The 14230-nt window shown below is 42.3% G+C and overlaps 1 protein-coding gene across 3 annotated transcripts in view; it reads right to left on the bottom strand.

The window, feature by feature from the left end:
- The window catches only part of GRIN2A (glutamate ionotropic receptor NMDA type subunit 2A), a 1558104-nt gene that overhangs the window by 947223 nt on the left and 596651 nt on the right, over positions 1-14230 (bottom strand). For all 3 annotated transcript variants that reach the window (XM_085628306.1, XM_085628307.1, XM_085628308.1), the window contains one exon: positions 13022-13614. In XM_085628306.1, the coding sequence (XP_085484432.1) occupies positions 13022-13614 (593 nt within the window). The remainder of the gene's footprint in view (positions 1-13021; positions 13615-14230) is intronic.

Genomic DNA, 14230 nt, shown 5'->3' with positions numbered 1-14230 from the left:
GTTGAAGTCAACAACAAATAATTAGAGTCCAACCTATCTATCCATAAGCACACTGCTTCATAAATCGAAATTTCTTATACATCACATAGACCTTATGCCATAACTGCCTGTATTCAGTGCAAGCCATAGGTTGAATCAAAGCAACTACTTAAGCTGAACTTGGTGCTCGGGAATATGGGGTCCGGCTGACGCTGCGACTGACTACTCAGGGGAGGGTGTGAATCTGATTATTCGGGCAACTAGTTATCAGAGTTAACCGCCCTGAAACTTTGAAATACGAGAGGGGGAAATTTATTTCTGACTACCAAGAGTTAAAATCGATGTTGGAATTCAGCTGTGACAGAGGTGTGTGAGCTAACGGCTATCCAGACTCCCGCTGGGCTTGGACGGCCAACGTGTTGAGACGCAATCATATGGCAGCAATGAGGGTTCACCTCCGGGATACAAAAACCATATCAACACTGTTTCAGTGCATGAAACACCTTTTTTGGGAGCAGGGAGCGCAGGTTCTTGGAGATGGGATATTACGTAGGCAACTCCAAAGTTCCGAATGACGTACAGACAAGGGAGGCTTTCCTCAGCCCTACTATTCATCAGTGCTCCCAGTATCCCAATCATAAACGCTACATCTTCCCTTCATTTTGGGCTGGAGGGGAGCACACAAAGCCACCAGAGACACAATAGCACTCCAGGCTGCACCATTAAGTAAGGTAGGCATTATTGTAGATACGAAAGCCTCTGCACACAATAAATACTGTTTGAGGTCAACACTTGTGAGATGGAATGTAGTGGAACGAGTCCAGGACACGGAGGGAAACAAGGGTATTCTGGTGAAGAAAATATAGCCAACTAACTCAGCCAAGAAGTATAACTTCATTAAACTCAAAAATAGAAAAGAGAGACTGGGAGATGACACTGCAACTATCATCTTCATTGAACTCTTTTTTTAGGATAATGGACACAAATAGGAAGGATATGTAGAATAGCAAAGAAAAGGATTATCTAGGGTGCCAGACAGGAGCATTACATACTAACAGTCGAAGGTCCTTCCATTCCATTAGTGAATAAGTATGAGTGCCTCCAGTCCCAAAGAGCACCAGAGGTTGCAGCCTGGGGGGATAACCTCAGAACATCAAAGTGGGTCCAGACCTAGGGCTAGAGGACAAGCGCACCTCCAGAGATCTTCTTACCTCACAACCATCACAGGTGATTACACTTTTGGTTGAATTGTTTGAGCCTTAAGAATGACATAATTTTAAGATTCAAAACCTCAGAGCAGAACCCGAAGGAAATTAAAGGAGCCTGTCAGATTTTAGATGCTAAACTTGACAACTTGGCTGCAAGTACCAGGATGTTAGAGGAAAATATTGAGAGATTAAATACAGGCCTTTTAGAAAACACAAAACAGGTTGAGTCTCAGAAGTTACAGAATAGGCAGTTGATGGACGATGTAGAAAGACTGGAGATGCATACCAGGAGGAACAATTTAAGAATTCAAGGTTTTCCTGAAGGGGTGGAAGGTACCAACTAAAAGGATTTCATAGTTAAGGTATTAAAAGAGAGCATTCTGAAAGACAGACAAGATCTCAATTTAGGCAGGGACCCATACAGGCAAAATGAATCCCATAAAACCCCAGGAAAAATCCTAGTCAACTTCCTAACTTATTCTACAGAGGAATTAATGCTGACTAGAGCCCTGAAGGGAGGGATATTCAGAAGTGATAATTTTACATGCCAGATTATCTTAGATATAGGTAAAAAATAATGCTAATAATGGGTAGCCTATTATTATTAAAAGGAATTTGGGGATTCAATTATTAGATTTTAAAACTGACAGCACAGAAAGATGGAATGTGGCTACCTTGGTAATGTTGACCCTAAAGTGGACCTGTGTAGGCTACTAAGGCCCCACAGTGATGGCCCCTCATTTTTAAGTTTATTAGAGTCTCATCTCCTAGACATTTTGGGCCAGATGTACATGGCCCAATATGTTTCTGCATACCTAAACGGGTTTGCAAACCAATTTGCGCATGCAAACGGGTCATACATTTGGCCTTTAGGTCCTGCTTTGGAGGGGGAGACTAAATGTTATCATGGATAAGGAGCATGATAGAACCTCCAAAAATATAGCTATATATCTACCCCAAAATGTAGGAGACAGTTGGGAAACATGATGAACAATTTATGGCTGGCTGACATATGGCGACTGAGGGCCAGTACTCTGAAAGAAAGGTTTTACTTTCTATAGAAAAAGTAAGGACACTGTTCTTGTATCGATTGTTTTCTGGTTGATAAATATATAAAAAAGGATGGTCAAGGTTGTGACCCACATCCCAGCAACACTATCAGATCACTCTGCCATGTCCCTCTGTTTAGAGTTATTGATAGCTATAGAGTAGACCAGGTAAATCCTTTTTTCCCCTTTTTTTATTGAGCAGACTTGGCATCTAAATCACAATTCATGAATGAAATAGTACAATTAACTTGAACCATACAAAAAATTGCATCGCGCCTTGATCTAAACAAACCTTCTAAAATACACAGAAAATACATCTGTAATCAATTCCCTTCATTTTGTATGTTGTAGAAGCTTGTTTCTACCATATATAATTGCATTACTTTGGAGAGCTAGAGAAGTGTATACGACTAAAGTGATACTATTTCTAAAATCTACGTATCCACTTCTCCCTTGTCTCTGCTCTAATCCACCCTAGTCAATCCTGATCTCACATTTGTAAAGAGCTAGAGTAAAAGTGCTATTATATTGGCATCGACATTTTGTTACTATATCATTCTATCCACCTTAATTCCAAAATTGCCAGGCAGCCTTATATCTTTAACGTCCCCCTACTCGCTTTGCATAAGCCTTGTCAAACTTCATGGTGCGAGTCATTTTGTTTTTCCAGTGCAGCTTTGTAGGAGGCTTACTAGTTCGGCAATTCTGAAGGATCAATGAACGTGCAATCAGCAATGCTATATAAATAAAATATTGTTGACCATTTGTTAACAGTTGGCTCCTTTTAGGGATGACAAATAGAGCCAAATTAGGATCTGGTCGAACTATACATCCTATGGCCTGACTTATATCCTGAAACACTTGCTGGAGAAATTGGTGAGGTGTGAACATAAAAAATGGTATGCAGCCATCCCCCTTCGCCTAATTGCTGACCCCAAAAGCAGTTGTTGGAAATTGCTGGATACATTTTGTGGAGAATTTCTGGAGTATAATATGCCAGCCATCTTGACAGAAATGCCATTCTTTTATAGTTGGCTGCCCGTATAGATTTATAACCTAACTCTGCAATTAGTTTCCACTCGCTCACTGATAGCTGACATTGTCTTTTTTCTAGCAACATTGCTAGATCTAGCTTACCGGAAGCCTCCTTTAAAGTTTCATACCAATTTCCAATTCCTTGTAATTTGCCCTTATCAAGAATACTGCTAATTGAGTGAAGCTCTTGTGTCTGATTTTTGTAGCGACTTTGCAAAAAATGCTTCATCTTAATAAAGCTCAAATAGTGTTGTAGTGTTGCTCGCACTGAGAGACCACCCAAGTAATTTGATCTCACCATGAGATAGATTTTCCTTGCCCCATAAAGTCACCAAAGTTTTAAAACCTGTAGAGTTCCAAAATCTAATCTCGCGAGCTGTCAGGGTTAGGCTTGAATACCTGCACTCCTCTAGCATTAGTGAGAATCCATCAAAAGAGGATTTATTAAGTTTGCTCAAGATTCCCATTCAACTGTGTATATCACCCAAGAACTTATATATAGGTCTTTTTGGAAGCTTCGCTATTTATAAAAACACTGGTACACTTATATGTGATTCCTGAATCATCCTTTTGATGAAAAAATTATCTAATCTCCCGGTACTATTTAAACATCGAGAAAGAACATCTAACAAAACTGCCTGGTAGTACATACGAATATTAGGACATGCCAACCCTCCTTCTTCTTTCTTCAATTGAAGATCCTCCAACTTTACCCTGGCCGTCTTTTTATTCAAAATAAAACTTCTGAAAATGGAATCAAGTTCCTGAAAAAAAAGATTTAGAATTTTTATTGGCACATATAAAATAAGATTATTAACCAGGGGAGGATAGACATTTTGATCATGGAAACACAACCTATAATGGTCAATGGGAACCTGGACCATCTGTCTAATAATCCCTTAATTTTACCTAACATTCTTTCATAATTCAAATAAAAAAGACTTGAAAAATTATTTGTGACCCAATAACCCAGACATCTAATTGGAGGCGCTATCTTAGCTTGTGACTGCAAAGAAGGGAGGTCTTCTACTGTCGCATTAAAAAGCAACAATTCTGTTTTACTTTGCTTTGATTGATATTGTATCTTCCAATCTTAGTAAAATCCTTAATCACCCGAAAATGTGTTTTATATTATCTTCATCTGGCTGGAGATATAATATCATATCATCCACAAAAAATGTAAGCTTCGTCATGCCTTCTATGGGTGCCCTAATATTGATGTAATTATGAAGTTGAATTGCCAGTGGTTCGATGAAGAACGTAAACAGAATGGGTGAAAGGGGACACACTTGTTAAGTGCCTCTTTTAATCACAACTGATCCTGCCATCTTAGAATTCACAGACACCGTAGCTTGATCGACTCGGGCCAGGGGCCGTCTTCGCAGGGGCGCTGTGATCTTACCAAGTATGGAAGATCCAGCATCAGAGAAGGGGAGTGAAAATCGCTGGGCTGCTGGGCTGCCCTGTGAAAAGGAGGGAAGGAAACTGAGTCAATTCACTCTGGACTAATCCCGGCTCCACAGACCACAACCCTGCTGGTGGTCCCGTACCGCCAGAACTCACAACTGGTTCTTCACAGTCAACAAATATCCTCTGGGGCAGCCCAGCAATCTACACTCCCCTTCTCTGATGCTGAATCTTCCATACTTGACTGCCACTGACAACTCATTCACGCTGCATCCCATCCATTGACCGGTTACAAGGGGCTCTTGATTACTGATCCCACTTACAGGACTCTCCCATTCTCTCCCTCCCTACGTGCCCCAGAGCACATAATTTGAATCGTGTAACCATTGTCCTGATGATGACCTCGATTTAAGGAGGTCGAAACGCCGTCGACTCCACAACGTCGATCGCGGCAACCAATGGGTCACCTATAAATAATGAAAATATTGTTATACTTGTCAATACCTTTTTTCTTGACCCCCCCCTGATCTGTTTTTTCTCCGCCTCTAATCACGTGTCACTGCGCCGTTTATTCACCGCAACACTTCCAATGCACATTTGGGTGTTACGGTTACTGCAATTTAATTGTGTTTTGTGCTCTTATATGCAAATAACAACCTTTTTACCTTTACTTGGTCCCCCATGTCCCTTTCTGTATTATGTGATTTATACACCTTTGAATAGTCCTTTACACTGATATACCAGTTGAGACGCTGTTGTACTGCTATACTCATTAAGGTTAAGTCATCAGAAAAACTTAGCAGAACATGAGATTTAATAAATGTCTCCGCCCATGAAAGCAGTTATTGGCCCTCGCAGCCCTCTGGTATGCCAATTATACGAAGATTGGAGTGACATGAGTGGTTTTCCGGTTCTTTGATCTTGTTTTCTAGTAGAGCCTGCTGCTTGAGAAATTAGCCAATTTCTTTCTGGGTCTTGGTGAACTGTTCTTCTAGTTCCAAAAGCCTACATTCAGCTTCCTTTTCTCACTCAGGAAACTGTGCTATTGCTTCCTCAAGTTTATTTAACCTCACATTGAGGGCAGCAGTTTCCAATGCTTGAGAGACCTTCAATTCCCTTATCTCCTCAAGAATAAGATTAACCATATCATTGACTTCCAACTGGAGTGAAGGGGCTTCCATAAGTTGCTGCATTCTATCTCCTTCCGTACCCGCTGTTTGCCCATCCAGATCTTTTGGCTGCAGAAACCTGAAAGCCGCCACCTGAGGACCTTGTGAAGATATTTGAAGATTTTCCTGTACACCCTGTATATGAGCAGCAGGTGGCAGAGGTAGATTCAATAAACATGCTATCTGAGAAACATCTGAAATATCTACAGCAATCATCGACTTAGCTGTCTGAAACAGAGGATATTTCTTGAGTAGGGCTGTGTGATGCTCTAAATCTACTTCATGATTTAACAGCGCTGCTGTTGTATCTTCACTAGTCCCTTGCTTATATTTAAAAGCCTCTGTTTCCACCAAATGTATACACTCTGTCTGCACTATAGATTCTGGCAACTCAGGATCGGAAGTTTGGGCAACATCTGGTGATGTCAAATTGTCCTCCTTGTCTCCCATGCCTGGGCCTGTATTTGTAGCCATCATTAATTCCTTACGTAGCAAGGAGGTATGATTGACCCAAGCTGCTGCCTGCCCTCCTCATTTTTTAGCCCATTGTGCCAATGCTGCAGCCTCAGGTTTCGCCAGGGCACCTGATGCCTTAGAGTGATTCTCCATAGTTATTTTGGCACCTTTGTAGACCCACCCAGCGACCCCAACTGGGCGGTAAATTTAGTGCTTCACAGAAAAACGCAGATTGGGGAAAAAAAAGCACTTACCCTGCTGGTTGGAAACCTGGTGGCCCAATGCTGCTGATGCTCCAGTTTGAAGCCAAATTGAAATTCTGCAGCACTTTCAGGTCATTAAATATAGCGCAAAGAATTCTGTGATTGCCTGAAAAAGGTTCCCTGGTGTAATAGTTTTTAAAGGCACTACCTCTGTTGCTGTGCTGCCTCCAAAGTACGCCCTCAGCACACACCAGGGTGCCCGCTGGAGCTGGAGAGAATCCTGAGCAGCCACAAAAAAACAGCCTCAAACTCCTCAAACATCCCAAAACTCCCCAGCACCCTCCAAGGTCCCCTGAGGCCAAGAAGCAAACCTCAGAGCAGGGGGCAGGTAACAAAGACCAGCCACCCGAGCCACAACTCCATTCAGCAAAGAAGAATCCACTTGTGCTACTCGGCGTGTAGCTCGGCGTCCCAACCGGCCAGCAAGCACCGGACACGAGATGAGCCGCAGCGCTCAGCTGCAGAGCATGTGGGTTCCGCCCACAGCAGTCCCACGTTTTTCCGACCAGGTGTAGCCTTGATAAAACTTTACTTTAGGCTGAGACCAATACTAGCCAACTCATTTATTGAACTAAAGAGCATTTTGAGATAAACATGGGTTCGGTTCACAACAATATAGTATGAGATGCATATAAATAATATATCAGAGGGGTAATTTCGAAACTTACATGCAAAGAGGCAGACAGAAGCAAAAAAAATATTGGAAAATATAGCTGAAAAAAAGCAGGGGAGCTAGGCTGCTTTAGTAGATGCCCCTCCAAGAACCCAGCATCTGAGTTCTGAGATTGAGCAGGTGAGGGGGATTCCTCTGAAGTGGCAACAAGCTAGGCTAGTGATGATTGTAAATCCTAAGTAATACCTAACTATCGCAGACCGATACAGACCCATCTCCCTGTTAAACTGCAATTATAAGATACACACAGGTATCATAGCAAAGAGATTAGTGAAGGTTATGAGTTCAGTGATTAACCCCAATCAAAAGGGCTTCAAACTGAGTACACAGCTCAATGAGCTGACACACCTTTTGATCGGGGCAATTGATATAGCAGAAACTACCAATAGCCCACTGATAATAGCCACATTAGATGCTGCCAAATACTATGACAGGGTAAACTGGATGTATCTTTGGGTGGCGTTAAGACATTTTTACCTCAGTAGTAAATTAATCAGTGTAATTGAACTCCTGTATTGATCGTCCACAACTAGCATATTAATAAATGGGAGCCTAACACGATCGTTTTCCATCATGAGGAGGAACAGACAGGGATGCCCTTTGTCCCCATTACTATTTGAACTCTATATTGAACCTTTTGCCCAGGCAATTTGTCTAGACAGTTCTAACCTACCATTTGCAGCTCTAGGGCTACAGATGACATTATTCTGTATACAGCCAATTCCAGATATTTGATTAGAAAACTAGAAGCCCATGCTGAAACATGAGATTATTCAAAAAGAACTGTTGATGGGCAGAATGCAGTCCATCAATTGTGTGTCTTTTGCTAAAACAGAGATTATAACATGGACAGATACAGAGGGTACCAAAGGGATCCAGAGAGCCAAGGAACAAATTAGGTATTTGGGAATGATGGTGACACATATATTGGAGGCTCTCCCTAGTGCTGATTTGAATTGAGTCAGTGAGGAAATTGAGACACAGCTAAGAAGATGGGAAAATCATCCACTATCATTTAAAAGGACAAATGTATTTGAGATGATGATTCTCCGTAAGGTCACCTTCCTTTTTAATACTATACCCTTATTGTTCCTGAGGAACCAAATGACAAAGATTCTGTGGAGAATAAGCAGTTTTATATGAGCATCTAAAGGGATCAGGTTATCTTGGAAGAAGCAAAGAATGAGACTGGAGAAGGAGGTAAGGTATGCTCTACTCAGATTATCAGACATATTGCTATACAATTCAATTTACAAATCCCAAATTCTTTAAAAAAGTGATCATTAAGCTCTTGAATTCTGCGTACAAAATATAGTATCATGTGAGGAAGGTCTTTGGCATTCACTATTATGCATCATTGGTGCCAATATGGGACTCTCCAGGAACTCTGGCCTGCCTAATGGATAAACTCAGTTTTTTGCTCAGACAAGCTGGATGTAATATTTATAAAATGTATATAATTTTTATGGGTATCTGAGAAATGGAGATGGACTGATTGAGTCTAATAAAATCCTAGTTGAAACAGATGGAAAGATGTCAAGATTCAAATATCTCCAGCTGAAGTAATTGTGGTTGGCCCAAGATTGGAGCAATGAGGATTGTGGGGAATCTGATGTAATATTAACAAATAAAGTTTGACTATGGAAAGAGGTCACATATTGGTACTGGGAGTATATCAAGGCTGAGGAGGAGTATCTGACTGAACTGCACCAAGTATGGAAGGACAACTTGCCAAACTGGCAAAAGAAGAAACATGGCAAGTATCTATAAATGTACTCTATTCTGCAGTTAAAGCTGCCCCCTTAACCCCTTGGCTGCGGTGGGAATTCCGCCGCAGCGCTGGGGGGGGTTTAGGGGCAGCGCGGTGGCGCTGTGCTCATGACGGAGCCACTCCGTCATGAGCCACGGTTGAGCTGTGCTCATGACGGAGTGGTTCCGTCATGACTCCGCCCACTGCGCTAATCGCCCGCACAGGCGGGGAATCAGCGTAGCGTGGGAGGAGCGGCGGCCAACGGCCGCAGCATGACGGAACCACTCCGTCATGAGCACACGGCACCCGTGGCTCATGACGGAGTGGTTCCGTCATGAGCGCTGAAAGGGTTAAAGAAGAATCATCTCTTTACTAGCCACAGGATATGCTGGACCCCCAAAAGACTTGCAAAGTTTACACATGATCGACCGAGATGTAAGAAATATAACCAGCCTGGGGCTGTCGACAGACATGTTTGCAGATTGTTCACGTCTACAGACATATTGGGAAGCTGTAAGTAAGACCTTATGCGAGATTACAAAACAAGAGATTAAGGTACACCCACACTTTAATTCTAATGGGAGTGGATCCATCTTCAGATATACTACTGAAAAAAGCCCAGAATAAAATCCTGTTCTATTTAATTTTACATTCTAGACATGAAATATGTAAGAAATGGATTTCCAAAGCCCCCCTCCCCCCTCCTTGGTAGCCGCTGATTGGATCCAAGCTCCTAGCTACATGAGCCAACTTGTGCGACCCTAACAGTTTACATAATATCTGGAAAGACTTTAATGAGTGGCAATGTATCCAATGATCACACCTGAATGAGGTACTACATGATGGTTTACCCAAGACTGTTATGTAGAACAACTGTAAATGATCACACTCCTTCCGATCTTTGATTGATAACCAATGTGAAATTGGAAGTAATACTGATAATGAAATGAAGACAATAAAAAAGAAAACATCTACTAAAGTTGATCGAATTTCCCAAGGCCTACAGGGCAGTCTCTCCTCTCTCTTGGGGACTAAATATCCCCTTTACCATGACTGCCATTATTCAGTGTATTTCACAGACTGCTCCTGTCTCCCTAATTGGTGGATCTATATAGACATACAAATTCACACATAATATGGCAGAATCTGCAATAAATTCATTATCTCTCATACTTCTTCCTTCAATTACATGCCTAGGTTCTGCGATCAAAGACAACATAAGAATACTACTCTGGTCATTCATCTACAACACCAAATCATTTTAAAACAAGCTCCACTGTTATTTTAAAACTCTTACAACCTTTTCCCTCTGATGTTGTTTGCTACCTACTCAGTAATGTGCTTCAGTGACTCATCAGGGATATGAAGTAGCTATAGAAGTGCAAGTACAATACTAGGGGTTGGTGATAAATTCCGCTCCGTCAGGGTAGTTGGCAGAGTTTTGGCCACACCTTGTTATGCGTAACACAGAGTTCCAGCTAAATTCTGCCAACCGTCGTGTGCCAGAGGTTTTTTCTCGCACACGACTTGCCAACGGTATATTGGCGACCGAGAATTGGCATCCACTGGAGAGATCTCCAGGCCTACGGTAAAACACCATAAGCTGACATAAATAACCAATCCAAGCCAAGGACATTCTGGCTGCCTTAAAGCTACAACAGATTTCCATGTAGCACTCAAGGGGGATCTTTTTATTTGTCTGAGCAGCAGGCCATTATTTCTGCTAGTTCAATCAAATATTACAAACATCTGCTTGAAAGATCGATTTTCTGAAGGACATTGAGCCAAACTACCAATTTCAGTTAAACCCACACTGTTTCTATAAGATACTTAAAAAGGCAAAGAATGTCACGAGTAAAATCCTAGAGGGAACAATGCAATAAAATAGATTTAATTACAATGACCCACATTAAGAATATTCTTAGTCCTATAATGACTGAATCCTCGTTCAGAATTTACAAATGATGTCCAATATGCCCACATTTCCAGAGAACATCTACAAGATAGGTTGAAATACAATCAGAATAAAATTTACTATTTGAATGATCACTGGTTATACAAAAATCTTGGACTTCCATGGGATGTTCAGGATTGCAATACTGTCAACTAAGAAGAAGCACTGGTCACAACATACATTTCTGTGGTTCTCATCTAATTATTACTTTTTGGGTCAATATTTGCTTAGTCCTGTTTTTATCCTTGATTGGCTACACTGGTGACTATCCCATTGGCAGATGGGCTTGAACTTTTGAGCTCATAGAGTTCTTTCAGAAGTATGAGTGTCTGGTTTCAATCTACGGATAATACATCAAGTGGTTCTCTTCATGGAAATTGCTGTATGAGGTAAAGTTTCATATATAACGTTCTGTCTCAAAGATAACAAAAAGATATAAGATTGTTGAATAGCATTTCTGAAAGGGTAAAAAGAATGCATTCCTACTGCATCTGCCAATAGACCCCAAGCAAAACGTGGCCATATTGAAGAGATCAAGGTCATAAAAGTCAGTGAAAGCACAGCCTTTGGTTTGGTGGGAAAGACCTGGACATGCAGAGGATCGCTAATGGACACAACGCACTAAGAAGGATAGTGGCGGGATTGGATAAGAAGCAGATGTGCAAGCTACAATAGGGAGGGGGAGGGATGCAAGAACTGAAGAGCCCCACATGCAGCAGACAGAGGTGGAGAGAAGAGTCACACAAATACAGTTAGATGGGTGAGAATGAGATGATGCTGGTCGGAAACATGCAAGACAAGCATGGCCAGGCATTTCCCCCCGCCTTTTTTCATGGCAAACGACATTTTGTGCTGAAATCACTACTTTTTCTTAACTTATCTGAGGAACTTTGTACCCTTTTTGTCTTACTAGTTGCTTGGGTATGTACACTGGACCTCGTAAAACCTACCCATCTATCCCTCCTTTTGTTGACATTTCCCAGGTGGGCCTGAAGTGTGGGGCCTGTTTTGGATCTTGGGGACCATTTTCGTTTTTGGGGGCCAGTTTTACATCGGCCCTTGGTAACAAAAGAGCAGCAGCAGTGTTCCCACCAGCCCCCCCAGTCGGTCGGACGTAATTTCCAGGGCTGGTTTGTGATCCCAGTTCAGCCCTGAAGAAAAGCAATCAACAACCACCACAAAAAGCAAGAAAGAATGGATTCGGGGGTTAGGAATATGGAGAACAAGAAACAGACATGGTACAGGGTAGGTGGTGTGGCAGGAGATGGATGCAGAGACAGGAAACAAAGAAGTACACAGAGGAGATGGGGAACAGGGAAGATGGGGGAGATGAAAATGCCTTATTGACAAGTGCATAAATTTCACATCTTTAGAGTGAAAATACGCGCCCTTTCACTTTTAATTAGGGTAGGGGCCATGTTTCATTAAAATTATCTTGAGTGGACCACCGCCCCTATTTTAACCCACTTTCCTATACACCACTATCACCTACACTGACCTAGGGCCCTCACACGCACTTCACCCATCGGCATAAGGAATAATAATCTCCGCCAGGAAGGCCCCATCTCGGGTGCCGATCGGGTATTGCAGCGCCGACCCGATAAGGAGCAGACCCGATGATGAAGCAAGACACCTAGCTGGCTGGGTGTGTGAGGGTCTTTTTCCGAAAAGGAGAAGACTCTTCTCCATTCTTCTTTGACTCTACACCACTATGTGGAGCCCATGAACATACACAACTTTCTACCACCATTGTAGAGATGAAAATGCAAGCAGGGCAGAGAGTAAGTAGTTTGATAACAAAACGAACCAGGAAGTTAGTTGCGAGAGGCCGCCTTGTAAATTACGAAACCATTGCTTTTGTTTTGTTTTGGCATCAAAACTTGCCCACCATCCTCACAGCACCATGTAAACCTAGAACCAACAATGCTCATCAGAGCCAGTGCAATCTTCGTCTCAGTTTGTGGGCACGTTTTTGATACAGAACTCCTTAAGTTTCATCACAAAATAATATATTATTTTTAAGCACAGACAGGAAAACATATTAACTACTGTGAAGGAAATTGAGGGTCAAGTTTTACCTGTGGAGAGTGTGTATTGGCAGTTCTGTCCTTTCTAGCTGTCCGTAACAGTTGGTCTTAGCTTCTGGAATAAACGAATATTTTTCCAACATGGCTGATGCAGCCGTAGAGATAATCCCAAGGCCGTCCCTCACGCGAGCCTCCAAACTGTAGTCCCAGTCATCATACGACACTGAAATTAATCCAGAGGGGAACTCGTAGGGAATGATTTCAGTGTTACCTGTAGCCAGGCTGGGAACTATCCAGATATAACCATAACCAGTGAGACCCAGAGACCGAGCCTCGTCCAAAATGTAAACCGCTTCATCCTTTGAGCAATAAAGGAGTATAACCGAAGAGCGGATTTTCTTCAGCTGAACCTGTGTCCTTGCGTCACCGTAAGAAATGTCGAGCGTAATCACGTTCTGCACCTCCCAGCCAACGAAACTGTTGTCCACCGTGGTTTTAATGAAACTTATAAAGTCTCGGTATCCCGGAAAGGTGCTGGTCACCAGAGAGAAGACATGCCAGTCATACTCCTCCATAATATTGAGCATGACGATGGCCTGCTGCTGGATGGAAGCTCCAAACTGGAAGAACGTAGACATCACATCCTACAAAACAGAAATCGAAAAAAATAGTTGTTAACTCACAATAAAAATGGTCATTAAAAGGGTTAATACTCAAGCAATATTCAACACATGATTGTGGAATGTCAAAGTCATGTTTCACTTTATTAATAATCCACACTAAAATGCATAGCTAAATTGAAAGGTAAGTGGATACGTGAGAAACATATATTTTGTCATATAATGGACCAAAGTACCATGCACATGTATTTTTGATGTTTGGCAAATGGTAGTCAAGAGCAACCTATTTAACTTCTAATGGAAATAAGATTTATCGCTGAAGGTGAAGTATGACCTTTGCTGAGGGCCTGATTTTGAAGTCGGTTGGAGCTGTCTCCGACCGACATCACTGCAGATGTGGAACCGACCGGCCTCAGGTTGACAGTTCTGACACTGCAATTAGGATGCAACTACACATGGTGCGGTGGCAAACTTCCATTTTTCAACGGGAGCTAGTGTGACGGGCCGAAACATTGAAGTTTTGAAACATCCCTGCACTGTGTGGCAGGCACCGTGTCACACAGTGCAGGGATGTGAAGGGGGGCATCATAGGTGCCCTGCAGGGCCACAAGCGGAGGGCCAGGGGGGAAGGGGACCCTGC

The sequence above is a fragment of the Triturus cristatus genome, chromosome 10 (assembly GCF_964204655.1).
Source record: "Triturus cristatus chromosome 10, aTriCri1.1, whole genome shotgun sequence".
Lineage (NCBI taxonomy): Eukaryota > Metazoa > Chordata > Amphibia > Caudata > Salamandridae > Triturus > Triturus cristatus.
Note: the sequence above shows the minus strand (reverse complement) of the source record. Positions and strands in the feature narration are given on the sequence as shown.